Here is a 15,291-nt window from a genome sequence, read left to right on the forward strand (position 1 = left end):
AGTATATGATTTATGTAAGTTACATTTTATCTATTATTTATATATTTAGTATTTCAATTTTTTTCATAATTACTATATATCTATTTTCAATAAATATTTAAATTAGGTGTGTAAAAGTATCTAGAGTTCTAGTGATCTCTGTTTCAAATTATTCGGAATCGTTAAACTAAATTTCTATACCGAACATACCGAAATAACAAAACCACTTTTATCCGAGTGGATTTCAATACGGAAATTTCAATTTAGAGGTATTATACATAAAAGTAAAAATCTTAAAATTGTCTTTATTACAAGAATAAATTAAAGTGGATTTTATTATGCCATTTTAATTAGAATGATATATTATGAATTTTCAATTCTTATTTTTTTTTAAATTAACCCTCTAGTGACTTAAAAAGGAAAAAGAGAGTGTTTAGAGTAAGAACTATCGACCATGGAACATACAAACTAGTGGTTATGTTCACTTGTCCATTTGCAGTCACAAATGAAATGAACCTTATACAATTCACTCTCATGCGAAATTAAAGACAAAAGATTTCTGTTTATTTATCAAAGGGAAAAGGGTCATTTAAGCCCTTTAGGATCAAATAAGCCCTCAACGTCCGAAAAGGTTCAAATATACCCCAACGTCTTAAAATGTTGACAACCAGGCCCTCGATTTGGACAACCAGGCCCCTAACGTATCATTTATCCATCAAAATTAGGGGCCTAGTTGTCAACATTTTAAGACGTTAGGGGCATATTTGAATCTTTTCGGACGTTGAGGGCTTACTTGATCCAAAAGTCAAACCTTAGGGGCATAAATGACCCTTTTCCCTTTATCAAAAGAGAAAAATATTGGCAGAATACGTATTTAGGTTCACATATTTGTCCACTTTTTGACACTGAATCTCTATATTTTTTTAGTCGATTTTGAATCTCTATATTTTTATTAGTCAATTTTGAATCTCTATATTTTTATTAGTCGATTTTGAATCTCTTGTAGACATTATATTCCTCCATTATAAAAATAAAATACATATAATTCACACCCCATTAGACGGCATTAGTGCAACCCAAATAACTTGTTCATTTTTTACTTTATATTTTATAAAATTCAATCCCTGCACTTTTAGTTTGTTGACAATAAGTCTCTAAGTTAATTTTCTTTTTTTAGTTTAAATTGACACTGTTAAAACTTTTTTGTGACAGAATGCAAAACTAAAAGTGCAGGAGTTCAACGTTGACAAATAGAAACATAAACGTAAGTAATGCAAATTCATAGAAAAAAAATGAAAGCAAAATTCGCCCATTCCAAATCTCTCCTTCCGGAAATCCATAAACATACGAACCTTTCCATCTTTCTTCGGAACCGGGAGGAGATTTGTTAGCCACTCGGGATAATGCGAAATAAAGAAAATCCAAAAAAATAGGACCGAATGCATATGGACCCGAATATGTGTAATGCTAAAAAGAAATATACAGTTGTACTATGATTCATTTTCAAGTGGCCATACATATACACAACAAAATAGCAGAAGCCGAACGGACATAAAAGATGCTTATGATATACAAACTTCCTCAAATTGTATTTGTATGGGATGGTAAAGAAACTGCATGAGTTACGAAACTATGCGATAACAAATACCCTTAGCTCTCCTCTATCTCCCCTGGTTATACGAGTATCAGCATCAACGTAGGTTACTTCGAAATCACCGCTTCCAGTGTTGGATTGAGGCCTTAATGCTTCGGGGAGTTGAGGTATATCCAATGGCGGAAGTTGGGCTAAGTTTCCGGTTGTCTTCACAGTAGTTTTCTGAAAAGTTATTTTGACCTTTGCAGATCCTATTTGTAGAACAAGCAAAAGTACAAAACATCATATATATGAAAACCACAGAATTCAAAAAGAAGTAAAAGAAATGGAGAATTGAATGGGAGAAATGAGCAAGGAGAAGGTACCGATAAGTTCAAATTTGTGGGCTAAAGTGGCGGTCACTTCCAGAGGCGGTATTGGCCACGGAGCACCTAATTGAAGCTCTACTATATTGTCGAAATCATTGCTTACGACATCAATCCGTTGAAAAACCTAATCATGAAGCCAAAAAATTACATTTAGTAGGAAGGAAAACCATACATACAATCACTTAGTATTTACCGTTTACTACATCTGTTATGTGATGTTGGCTCATAATATAACCGGCGTTAAACCATTATCCATCAGACGTAACAGAAAATATCCAGCAGATTATGACTTCAAAAACCGAGGATAGCATGTACTACGTAGTACGTACATCTCGATTCTCATTATAGGCCAATATTTTCAAGGAAAATGAATTTGCAAAGCAGTGTCATAACGAAAAAAGAAATGCATATCATATACCTGGCCTAGAGTTATTGGAAGCAGCCTTCCAGTGGGAGGCCCGGGACGACTCCCGCCTAGAGTACGAGATGAAAACGCACTGCTGTATATCAGCTTCCATCTTCCTTGCAACTTATCAATATCAGCTGAAAGATCTACAAGTCCTCCTGCATCTTCAAGCTCCTTAGCAGCAGTATCTGCCTTCTGTAGATCATCTTCAGTAGCAGCAAGACCTCTGTTCAGACCAGAAACACTACTCTGCAGGCAATTGATCAAAACGCATGTCAACATATAATCCAAAAAGAACAAAATAAAACCAACCATTATAGAACATCGTTACAATTATAACTCGAACCATGAACATTTCTACCATTGAAGATTTGAGTACAGCGGTCCAAAACAATTCAAATGTTTCTATTGTTTTGTACATTCAATAAATTAAGTATAACTAAAATAAAGCATATAATCTACATGTACTGATGAGTAATTAAAAGGCCTAATGTCCCCAAAAAAATTCCGACTTTTTAGTGACGCGAAATCGCCAATTATACTCAAATCCGCACCTTTCAATTTCAACTATACCCACAAATACTAAATCGATCTCTTTTATATCAGAAAAAGTGTTCAAATAAATCATTTATTTTAAAAGTTAAAGTTTCAATTTGCAACCATAACAATCAAATTACATGAAACTTCACCTAAAACATATTAAAGACGGGAAATTTACAGAGGAAAAACCCCCAAAAAAGTAGCTAACGGGAAAGAAATTAACGGAGTGACTAACCAGCAATTTGAGCTTCAAAGAAGCAACAAGCTCAGTTTTTCCATTTACAGACGGAAGTGAGTCCAGGAGACTAACGTTGTCAACAGCAGACTTTACAACAACAACACCACCCCTTCTCGAGACTTTGATGCTGTCAAAACGACAGCGTTTGTATGGTACAGGTAATCTGGAGAAAGATTTAACGGTAACAGAATGAGAAAGATAACGAAGTGGGTGAAGAAGAGAGGATGTTGTTTTTAGAGAAGTAGTAACAGAATCCATTTCTGTTTGGTTTCTGATTAATTTTTGTGGCTAAAAAGGAGAAAGATGGAAACTTTATTTGATTATTTCAATGGCGGTGATGATTACGTGTAAGTCTTAGTAATTTGTTGTGGACAAGATATTATTATTACAAAAAAATAGGTTGTCCTTTTTCAGTCATGGCATAAGTGTTGAGCAGATGCTTCAGTGTCTCTAATTCCATCATTACTCTTCGTGTATGGGCCGCATACTCTCGATCCATCACTATGAAAGAGTTCATTTGCCTGTTCAATTTGTAACATTTTACCAAATTGGACTATTAACTTTTTCATGGCCTATTCTATCCTTTTTCTCTTCCTATTTTCAAATGGAAAACATAATGGAATTATTTTACTTTTTGTAAAATTACATGCAAAATATATTCACTTTTTTTTTTTCATAAAATAAGGTCTTTTGTCTTACAAAGCTAATGGATCATTAGTAGTTTTTTGATAAATTACTGGTAAATTTTTTATAAATTTTCAGTTTTTTCTTAAAAGCGCATTTTTATCGAGAAAATTTTAAAAGATATATTTTCACAAAAAAAGCTCATAATATGGTTTCTTCAAATATAAATCATTTATAATAAATAAGATAAAATCGGTGCTTTGAAAATCAAATTGAATTGATTATTTCAACTGTAAATAATAAGTTAGTTCAACTTGATTCTTTTTTTTTTTTTAAATAAAAAGTTCTATTAATCAAAAGCTGATTGATCAGTCAGTACATAGAATTTGATAATCGGAGGGACATGCCCCAACCAATTAGATAAACTAAAATAGTCATATGCTACCACATGAGATTTTCTATCGTAATTAAAACAACATATATGCATCTCAATTAAGTTAAAATAGTCATGTGCTATCAAACTGATAATATTACAAAGCAAAGAGTTGTTGTTGAAGGCATCCATTACAACCTTTGAAATAAAGGTAAATTAGATTAGCTTCGCTTGCCATGATAATACTAACTTTAATCGCACGACTGCTACAGCTAGCAGCTATAACTTCATCGTTAAAGTCCCTAATCACATCTTTTGTGACAAATCTCTTCTCTTAAACATTAAAGACATCATCTATACCAACGAAAAATATACCGATATTTGGTGAAATCCGTCGTAAGATGGTGGCTCTAATTGTTTTAGAGATCCAAATCGCTTGCATCGCAAAAAACAATTTCATTTCCAACGATGAAAAAAAACTATTCTTAATTTTGATTAGAACAGATCTAATAATATTAATATACTAAGGTAGAAAATAATTTCTAAATCTAGACCAAAATTGGCCAAGAAAGAAATTTTATTCAAAATTAAAGACAAAAACTATGAAAAGGGCTAAAAAAACTGAATTTAAGAGATTGGGGAGGTGATTTTTGGCCAAGAATGGCCAAAAACCACCTCCCAAATGTTCAAAAAAGAAAAACTTACTAACGAGAGAGAGACGGCCAGAGTTTCATTCTTTTTATTTTCTTTAATGAAACAACTCAACTTGATTCTTTTTTAAGAATTAGAAATGCGCAATTTTTTCGAACTGAAAAAATCATTAAATATTATACTTCTTCAATTAATTAAAAATAATGATTGTTCAAATAGACACGCGTATATCGTCTAAACAGATAAACATCAGGGGGCTTATTAACATTTTATCCAAACGAATTCAAAAATCAAAATTAGGTCCCATTTCCCGCTTAAAAGCACAACCTTGCCGAATTTAAAATTGATTAGATTTCATTTCCCATCGATCTCCAAAACCCTAAATTATTAAAAAAACTCTCTTAAATTCAATTTGGATTCAAAATCCCAACTTTACTCTAAGTTTTATTAGGTTACCTAAATAATTGCATTTATTACAAGAAAGCCCCATGTCAGCTCCATCGACTCGCCGTCTCAAAGACCGAAATGGCATCGCCGGTCCCAAAATCGCCGCCGTGCAGAAACCCAAAAAAATTATCACCCCAATTTCAAATTCTACCCCAAACCCTTGTTCCGCCCTTAAAAAATCAACTTCCGGCGTAGAGAATCCCGGGCTCAATTCTCGGACCCAGAAGCCCACGATCCGATCAGTGCCACGTGTTGATAAAGTTGCCGCGTCAGCCGCCGTGGTTGTTCCGAGGAGTGACGGAAGTGAAAGTCGAATGCGGTGGTCAACTTCATCGGTGCCAAGAGGTAGGAGTTCAAGCCCATCTGATTTCATTAGGGTTTTTAGAGATTCTAGGGTTTGTAAAGGAGAGAGCGATAATCGTGAGGTGTCGAGTGCAGAGAAAAAGAATAGGACTAGAAACTCTGTAGATAGTAAAGAAAATGGTCGGTTTAGTGTTGGAGTTGAGAGAAATGAGAAGAGTTTAAGCCGGATGAAAGTTTCGGGTGGAAATTTTAATAATGTAATGCAGTTAAGAAAAGTTAGTGATGTTGGTAATGTCGGTGTTAAATTCGATAAGTTATCTGTAGATAGTTCTGGGTCTGATTGTAAAGTCGGTTGCTCTAACGAGTTAAGTGAGAAAAGAAGCAAAATTAAGGTCTTGGAAAATTTGAAAGACAAGGGTTTGTTTGAAGATAGTATAGGCAGTAAGGTTGGCGTTAAATATCCGAGTAAAATTTATGAGAAGGTTGCTTTTCTAGAAGGAAAAGTGAAGAGGATTGCGTCTGATATTAAGAGGACTAAGGAGATGTTGGATATGAATAATCCTGATGCGTCTAAGAAGACACTATCAGCTATTCAGGATAAGCTTTCTGGGATCGAGAAGGTGATTAGAAATGTTGGAGGTGATTCTTCGAAAAAAATTGTGAATGAAGTTGGAGGTGATTCTTTGAGAATTTCTGTGAATGAAGTTGGAGAGAAGGAGACTGTTGTGAGGAGTAAAAATGAGAGAGTGGATCAGGTGAAGGGTTCTGTTAAAGGGTTGAACAGTGAAGAACTTGAAGCAAGGCTTTTTCCTCATCATAAGTTGCTTAGAAATCGAATTTTGTTGAAGGAAACATTAGGAAGTTCACAGCTTCATATTGAATCAACCAGTGAACCAAAGATCAAGGAGATGATGTTAAGTCCTGTTGAAGAAAATACAATTGCACTTGAGTTTTTGGCTTCACTTAATAAACAAGACACAAAGGTAACTCTCAGAGATACAGTTGTGGGTTTCGAATCTAGTGAAGTCAAAGAAACTGAGAATGCTGAATCTTCGAGCAAGCCCGATTCTTCAAATGTGCCACACAGGAAGAGTGAGGAGGAGCCCTTTCTCACTTCTGAGGAGACACTTGATGAGTTTGATGACCAGGAAAATAAACAGGTGCATGTAACTGCTGAAGAGACTGAAGATACTTGTGTCTTTCAAGTGAATGAAATAGGCACAAAAAGTTCAACAGGAGGTTGGTTTGTTTCAGAGGGAGAGTCTGTTCTTCTCGCTCATGATGATGGGTCATGTTCCTTTTATGATATCGCCAATTGTGAGGTACGCATCATCACCATCTTTCTTTTGACGGTAGATGTCTATTTTGGTTAGTCTTGGTAATTTTCCATTTTGTGCTCACAATGATCTAATCAAGTAGCAGTTTGAGAATTCGTGCCACTAATGCCTCGTGATCATTTTCAGGAGAAGGCTGTATACAAGCCTCCAGAGGGAGTATCACCTAACATTTGGAGAGATTGCTGGATAGTACGTGCACCTAGTGCTGATGGATGCTCAGGGAGGTATGTAGTGGCTGCATCTGCTGGAAGTACTCTTGATTCGGGTTTTTGTTCGTGGGATTTCTATACCAAAGACGTGCAAGCTTTTCACATGGAGGATGCAGAAGCACCCATTTCAAGAACAGTACTAGGTCCCATACCCAACAGTGCCATGTATAGAAGAAATATATCGTCTACTTCCGTGTTGCCAGAAACTCGACAATGGTGGTATAGACCATGCGGACCTCTAATTGTGGCTACTGCCTCCTCCCAAAGGGTAGTCAAAATATTTGATGTGCGCGATGGGGAGCAAATAATGAAATGGGAAGTGCAGAAGCCTGTTTTAGCAATGGATAATTCAAGTCCTTTGCAGTGGAGAAACAGAGGAAAGGTTGTTATAGCTGAAACAGAAGCAATATCAGTGTGGGATGTGAATTCTCTGAACCAACAATCACTACTATCTATCTCTTCGTCTGGTCGAAAAATCTCTGCTCTACATGTTAATAACACTGATGCTGAATTAGGTGGTGGGGTTCGGCAAAGGTAAACTTCTACTAAGCTGTGACTAGTTATCTCATATTTGCACATTAATCTGTATTTGCTGCTTCACTTTCTTTCCGGGTGAGGGATTTCTCTGACATGATTAATGTTAAGTCTTTTAATCCTAAATTAGTTTGACGCTCCTTGGCCTATTTTTTCTGTTGATTATTTTCCAAGAATGCTGAAGGTCGAGTATTTTTTAAATAATAAATGTCTTGATGCGTAATTTAATGTTTAAAATGAAGCTGTGGGAATTTGCTCTTATTGCTTTCCAATGTATTCTATTGCTACTTGATATTATTACCCGTGTATGTTTGATATCCAAAGAAATACAAGAAACTGATGAGTCCCTTTTGGCTGTTTTTTTGTTTTCGTTTTTCTACTTGAATGCAGTTAATTTTGACACACATGTAAGGATATAGATTCCAAATTGACTTGGTGCAAGTTGACAGTGCATTATTGTTCCTTCCCTCATGTTCTGCTAGAAGCTGTCATTATGTTTCTTTCTTTACTGACTCTGGTTTCCGAATATGTTTTGCACCATTATATCTATTTTTCTTTTTTGATCACGAGTCCTTTGTTTTGTCAGTCTGTTTCTCTCTTCTTAAAATTATGTGCATATATATTTTCTAATATTATGTCATGCCAACGTGAGGCTGTTGGTGTCAGAAATTGTTGATCTGTGGATAAGTTTGTTTAGTTGTTTTAAATAAATGCATCAATATGAAGAAGCTTTTGGTTAAGCTCTTTCATTGCAAACTTTATTTAAGTGAAGGCTATAGCAAATTTTCTTTCCTTGTTGAGTGATCAATTTTTTGAATGCAGAGTAAGTTCTTCAGAAGCTGAAGGAAATGACGGCGTCTTCTGCACTTCCGACTCAATTAATATATTAGATTTCCGCCATCCATCTGGTATTGGTCTTAAGATACCAAAAGTCGGTGGAAATGTGCAGTCAGTTTTCACTCGTGGAGACTCTGTCTACATTGGCTGTACAAATGCAAAGTCTGAAGGGAAAAAAGAACTTTACTCGCAGGTCCAGAAGTTTTCGTTGCGCAAACAGGGGGTAGTCAGCTATTACACGATGCCAGAATCCAATGCTCACCCGCACCACTCAGCCATAACACAGGTTTGGGGGAACTCCGACTCGGTGATGGGTGTTTGTGGGCTAGGGTTGTTCGTCTTTGACGCAGTGAAAGATGACGAGGCGCAGTCTTCCGCTGCCGGTGATAGCTGTTGTACACAAAATGTTAAAGATGTCATTGGTCCAAATGACTTGTATTCTCCATCTTTTGACTACATGTCGTCACGTGTGCTCATTATATCAAGAGATCGTCCGGCACTGTGGAGCTACTTAAAATAGGATATAAAACTGTTCGGTGTAATTTGTATCGGACAAGAGGTCTGCTTGCTGGCTATAATGGTGGTCCTGTTCTATTCTATTTGTATGTTATGTGAGATCATTTAGAGAATGTATTTTGTATACAAACAGAATTTGAGGATCAATTTGTATGCTTTTTGTGTCTTACTGCATAAATTAATAAGTTTAGCAGAGAACTGCAATGTTGATGGAGAATGTAAAAAATACACGGTACTTGATTGATATTATAAGCAAATTATGTGCTTATTTAATTTAGAGATGTTCCATATGCAGAGTGTATAGTAATTTTATACATTGGACGGATAATTTTATTTAATAAAAGTTGAAGCACTTCAATGTAACATAAAATAGATGAAACTGAAAAACCAAACGCAGTTAACAAATTTTGTTTGGTTTGCTATGATCTTATAAAATAAATTTGAATTTTCAGTTTTGGTTTGTTTGGAACATAAAAAAATTTCAGCCATGTTTTTGTGCAAACAAAACAGAAAAACCAAACCGAAACAATAACACCAAACAACTAGGTTTAAAAATTATGTTTCTCTAGCATTTCGGGTTTGTTCGGTTTTCAAAAAATAGAATAATTTCGGTTCCGCCGAATGCACACCCCTAACTATAACCGAAATGTTGTGAATCGTATGTGGTGAATTATAATTAAAGTTGTACATGCATTCAACTGACAGAAAAATCCAACTGTTAATCGAAAATGATTGATTCAGATAATTCATGAAGACTTCTAATCAACTAAACTGGATTAAACTGAATTTTATTCTTCTAAGTCTGATTGCTATTATTTTAAACAGTTTTTTTCTTTCTGAAAAATCATTTCCAAATAGAACCGTTAAGAGATTGCACATCCCTACATATAATTGGTGTAACTTTTATTTTAACTATACATTATTGGAAAAATAATTATATCAGTTGGGTAAAACAACAGTATTGAATATTTCCTATTAAAGTTAATAAAAGTTCGAAGATTTTAGACTAATAGTCACCCATGGCCCCTGACTTTAGGGATACCTTACGACAAAGCCCTTGATAAAAAAAACGATCAGTAGACCCCCTGATCTTTGTGGCGGCGCCACCTAAACTCCCAAACCCCAAATATGACGAAAATACTCCTGGCGTAGTCTTTTTCAGTCAACTGTCATATTTCAAAAAAAAAAAATCTGACAGTGCCACGTCAGCAAAACAACTTAAAATTTTCAAACACCCAAAATACCCCTAATTTAATTTAGAAAAAGACAAAAAGAAAACAAATCAACTCACTAACCATTTGATTAACCAAAATAACCAATGAGATGTTTAGAATGTTATTGTATTTAATAATAAAAAAATAAAGAATAATTGAGTATTCTAATATTCCAAATAATTGATTGTCCATCTAACTCAACACATCCGGAAAATGAGCCAATTTATCATATTTGGAGAGGTACCGTATAAATAAAAAATAAAAATACGAAAGTCTATCGAATAACTATTTCTTAAAAAAAAGAACCCAACAAACATATATTTTAGTATAAGGATTTTTTTTAATCATTTTGATGTATAAATTATTAATCATTTAATTAGTGATTGAGCGACACGTTCAAAATTTCTAAACAACATGAACAATATAAAGATTATTGAATAACAAAATTTAAAAAGGAATATAAATATTTCGAGATGTAGAGATCTTTTGATGTAATTTATAAGATAATTTTATTTAATCATAGAATAATTTGTTGGGAGGTGATGTTTTCAACAATTGTGGCAAATAAATCCACTTTTAGAAATTCGAAATTAATATCACTTCTCTATCTTCAAATTTTATGTTATAATTACATTATTTTTGATATTATCTAAGATATCAAATCTATTGTTAACGTTATTGAATTCAAAGAAAAAGAAAAAACAAATCAAAGTTGGCCTCTCTTCAAATCATAGAATAATTTGTAGTGATGTGATGTTTCCAATAATTGTGACATGCAACTATATACATTATAAGGAATTCCAAATTAATATCACTTCTCTATCTTCAATATTTATATTTAAAAATACATCAATTTATCAATTTTTATATTTAAGTGGTCAATGCAATTAGGAGAATACGATATTCAATACGAACCCAGATAAATGATGAAAGCCCAAGTACTGACCGACTTTATAGCAGAATTCACAAGTTACTCAACACAAAAAGAATGGTCTGCAACCCGATTGTAGCTATTCATAGAGGGGGCAAAGAATGAAACAAGAGTGAGAGCATGTGTTATTCTGGAGGGGCACACAAGATTCAGATTTAATGTGTAAAATTTACAGCAACAACCAATGAGTTATTGCTCAAATGGTATAAGCATTGGGGATCACTCTGTTAGGCCGTGAGTTCAATTCCTCCCACAAACGCTCCCCCTCTCTAAATAATTAACAAAAATTACTGCAGCCAATAATGTGGAAAAAGACGAAGTGCTTCTCATGGGATTATCATTAGTTGTGAAAGTAGGATAAAAGACCTAAAATCCGCCGAGACTCCAAATTAGTAGTAGGACAAGTAAGAGGAATAATTTCCACGAAAGAAGCAAACCTGGCCGAATACCATAAAAGAGCGATGGAGTTACTAAAAGAGATTGAAGACATGGGTGGACGATGAAAGATCATCAAAATCGCAAGGGAGCTCAACGGCAAAGCCGACGCAATTGCAAAGTCGCCTTTGAGAGAAGCGAGAGGTTTTATAAATGTAACCAAAGGAAGAAGTGGACGACCTAATGATGGGAGTACAATACTCCTATATTTTAGAGTCGTTTTCATTATATTTTGATACATTTTAGCACGTCTTTTGAGGCATTTTGGTGTCTTATCGTATGTGTATGCATTTTAGAAACATTGAAGCGTAATGGAGACTATTTGGCCAAAAAAGCGGAAAAAACCGGCAAAAAATCGATTCGGCAAAGTCTTGGAGTAAGAAAGCGGCGGAGAAGCCTAATTAACTCAGGTCACGATCGTGACCCTAAGCCAGGGGAAGGTCACGATCGTGACCCTAAGCCAGGGGAAGGTCACGATCGTGACCTACCATCAGAAATGTGCCGAGGCAATCGCAGTCAAGGGGTCACGATCTGGACCTTGAGAGTCACGATATGGACCAGTGCAAAATTAATTCTCAGCTTTCAAATTTTCTGGACTCAAGACTTAGGCCTATTTCCTTATTTGACCAAACACTCTTGTATTAGTTGTCTTTTTATTTCCTTTTTGAGATGTACTATATAAACATTTTTATCTCATTTTTAGGTCATGAAGTGTAAGATTAAAAATATTCTCTAGCTTTTAGTTAATATATTTCTCTAGTTGAATAACAGATAACCAAATGGTTATTGGGTTGATTTTTTTTTTGTCCTTTTCTAAATTAATTTAGAGGTATTTTGGGTGTTTGAAATTTTTAAAGTATTTCGCTGACGTGGCGCCGTCCGATTTTTTTTAGAATGGCAGTTGACTGAAAAAGACGGTGTCAGAGGTATTTTCATCATATTTGGGGTTTAGAGAGTTTAGGTGGCGTCGCGACAAAGATCAGGGGGTTTACTGATCATTTTTTTTATCAGGGAGTTTGTCGTAAGTACCCCTAAAATCAAGGGCCATGGATGATTATTAGCCCTTATTAAGAGACGAAAAAGATTGGATAATTGAAGGTTCGCCAGACAGTTTGTTTCTTCATTTTTATTGTAACCTTTCGTATTAGCCTTCTTTTCATTGCTACTTTTTTCTTCATGAAGGCAACTGTTGTTGGAGCTCGTTTTCCTTAGCAGTACGGGTAGCAATTATTTTTAGGGCTAGAATAACTGAAGTTGGAGTGAGATAATGGAGTGAATGAGAGAATTTAGTGAAACAGTAAAATTATAAATAGAATTATGGATGGAAGAAAAAGAAGTGGGGCAAATGTTTGAATAAATGAAGAACACAATAAAAATATAGACAAGAGATAGATTAGTAACAGATATTTTAAAAAGGTAGAAGTGAAAAGAGAATTTAAAAAAAGGGATTTTTGATTAAAATATTTTTATGAGTTACTGAAATAAACTTTTTGAATTTTGAGGGAAATCTGTGACATTTTCTCGAGTTCAATTCTGCACCAAGTAATAAAATGTATTCCCTTTAATATCTAATAAAAAAATTAGGACTAATTTTTCTAATAATGTCAGCATTTAATTGAAATTTAGTTATCATGGACACTAAAATCTTCTTAAGATCTTTTCTCTCTAGTGTTCTCTGGTTCTATGATTATATTTATTGCCGACAATTCCAGATTAGTGCTATGTTTTAGTCTCAAAACCATGCATGTGGTGTGTGTAAGTACATAACGTGTCGCTAATCTTTCTCTCTCGGCACATACCACGTATATATTTTTTCTTTGATGGAAATATATAAATGCAAGGATGAAGGACAAAAATTCTTCCGTAAATACTTTTAATATTTTATTTTAATTATTAATATTATTCAGTAAAATTGATACTATAATTTAACTTATAGGATATTTTCTAATTCAATAAAAAAATTAATTAATTTCTAACTAATTTATAATCAAATATAAATAAATATAATAATATAGTTACATGAAACAACTAATCCAGATTACACTATATTTTTTAATCTAATAAAAAAATCTATTAATATATTAATTATATATAAAACACAATAATAATTTAAATTTACTCTAATTTATAAGATATTTTCTAATCTAACAATTTTTTTAACTAATTTAATATTAATTGTAATTTTAAATTTTTTTAGTATATTTAATCAATATAGCATTACAATTACTACTATTTTACTTGTTATTATGGTTGATAATTAATAGTCATCATAAAGATAAAAATGATTTTAATTATTCATTAAACAATTAACTATTTTGATTTTTATTTTAAATAAGTTAAAAACTCATATTTAATTTTGTTTGAAATTAGTTAAATTTAATATAATTTTTTTAAATTAAATGTGTATCTAGTCTAGACATGTTCAGTCAGTTTCAGGCCGGACTTTTTAATTTTGTATACAAGCTCAAATCCGAGTTTGGACTTTTTATCTCCTATTCAAATTCGGTCGTAATACTATGTTTTTGAGGGTTTTGGCCGGATTTGGACGGGCTTATATAGAAATTTTATAAAAATAGAAGTCTGAGCACATCCATAAAATCATTGCTCAAACTCGGTTGGATGTGTGCGGGTACCCAAACTCAAGAATAATTCTAATCTAGTCTGATTTGAGTTTGAATAAAAATAAAACTTGAATTTATAACAAAATATAAACAAATTGAATATTATATTTTATCGAATCGATAAGTTAAATATAATTAATATTTTAATTTTATTTTCTAAAGTAATTTGTTAACTTTGTTCAAAAAATAAATATGTTTATAAAATGTTACAATTTTAATAAATAATTATAAAGTATTTAAAAATTTCATATTAAATTTAATTATTTTGATGATTTTTTTTAAAGAAATCTAAATTTATAGGTTAAATTGAATTTCATTTCTACAGTAAATTTAATCAAATGTCAGAAAAAATAGCTAATGTTTAGAAATCAAGTAGAAACTACCTAACATGAAGTATCTCTAATTTAAAAGTCTTAACTTAAAATCTAGAAAATGAGAAACAAGAAAACAAATCTATAACAAGAAAACTAATAAAGAGAAGATTCTACTTATCTCTTTGCTTTTGCAACACTTTTTCAGTTGATTAAACTTGGTCCATATTAAGTCAACTAGCTTGGCAAGTTTAATGTTAAACCGTATGAGTCAAAATATAAATATGTATAGATAAAGAGTAAATTACTCTTCACATAAACTATAGTTTATAGTTTAGTATCTTTTATTCAGAAACTAAAATATTAATAATTAATAGATTGTAACTTTGCAGATTAAAAGTGAGGTACCCAATTATTTGATTTTCAAACAGGAACTACCAAACTGTGAATTATAATATATATAAGGGACCTCACAATATTTTGTTCAAAAATAAATAAATATATATACATAATGCAGGGACTATCCTTCAATAAAAACTAAATATTATAACTCTAACTTTTTTGATAAATATATGCCAATAATTATTTTATATACTAATAATTAATATTAGTTTTAATATCTTAAAAAAATTAAAAACAATCTAGTGAGGTCAATTCGGATTATAACAACCGATCGTCCGACTTTTGAGCCTTGTAGTACTAGCGTTTTTAAATTTTAATGTTAGTATTAAATTCTCTAAATTTGATTTAAAAGCTAGTATATTCTTCCATCCATCTTTAAGTTAATAATATAATAAACATTCGCTGACGTGACATTTTTTGA

The 15,291-nt window shown here is 32.8% G+C and overlaps 2 protein-coding genes across 2 annotated transcripts; one reads left to right on the forward strand and one right to left on the reverse strand.

Annotated features, from left to right (window-relative positions):
• Positions 1-1,439: 1,439 nt before the first annotated feature.
• Positions 1,440-3,506, reverse strand: LOC126667708 (plastid-lipid-associated protein 6, chloroplastic). The gene is made up of 4 exons (XM_050360758.2): positions 3,123-3,506; positions 2,360-2,596; positions 1,939-2,065; positions 1,440-1,824 (listed from the first exon to the last, which is right to left on the reverse strand). Exons 1-4 carry the CDS (start codon positions 3,381-3,383, stop codon positions 1,610-1,612), a joined length of 840 nt encoding a protein of 279 aa, XP_050216715.1. The 5' UTR covers positions 3,384-3,506; the 3' UTR covers positions 1,440-1,609.
• Positions 3,507-5,118: 1,612 nt separating this feature from the next.
• Positions 5,119-9,146, forward strand: LOC126667707 (KIN14B-interacting protein At4g14310). Its single transcript, XM_050360757.2, has 3 exons — positions 5,119-6,845; positions 6,987-7,603; positions 8,426-9,146. The coding sequence occupies exons 1-3, from the start codon at positions 5,262-5,264 to the stop codon at positions 8,958-8,960; spliced, it is 2,736 nt and encodes a 911-aa protein (XP_050216714.1). The 5' UTR covers positions 5,119-5,261; the 3' UTR covers positions 8,961-9,146.
• Positions 9,147-15,291: the final 6,145 nt, after the last annotated feature.

This window comes from Mercurialis annua, linkage group LG2 (assembly GCF_937616625.2).
Source record: "Mercurialis annua linkage group LG2, ddMerAnnu1.2, whole genome shotgun sequence".
Lineage (NCBI taxonomy): Eukaryota > Viridiplantae > Streptophyta > Magnoliopsida > Malpighiales > Euphorbiaceae > Mercurialis > Mercurialis annua.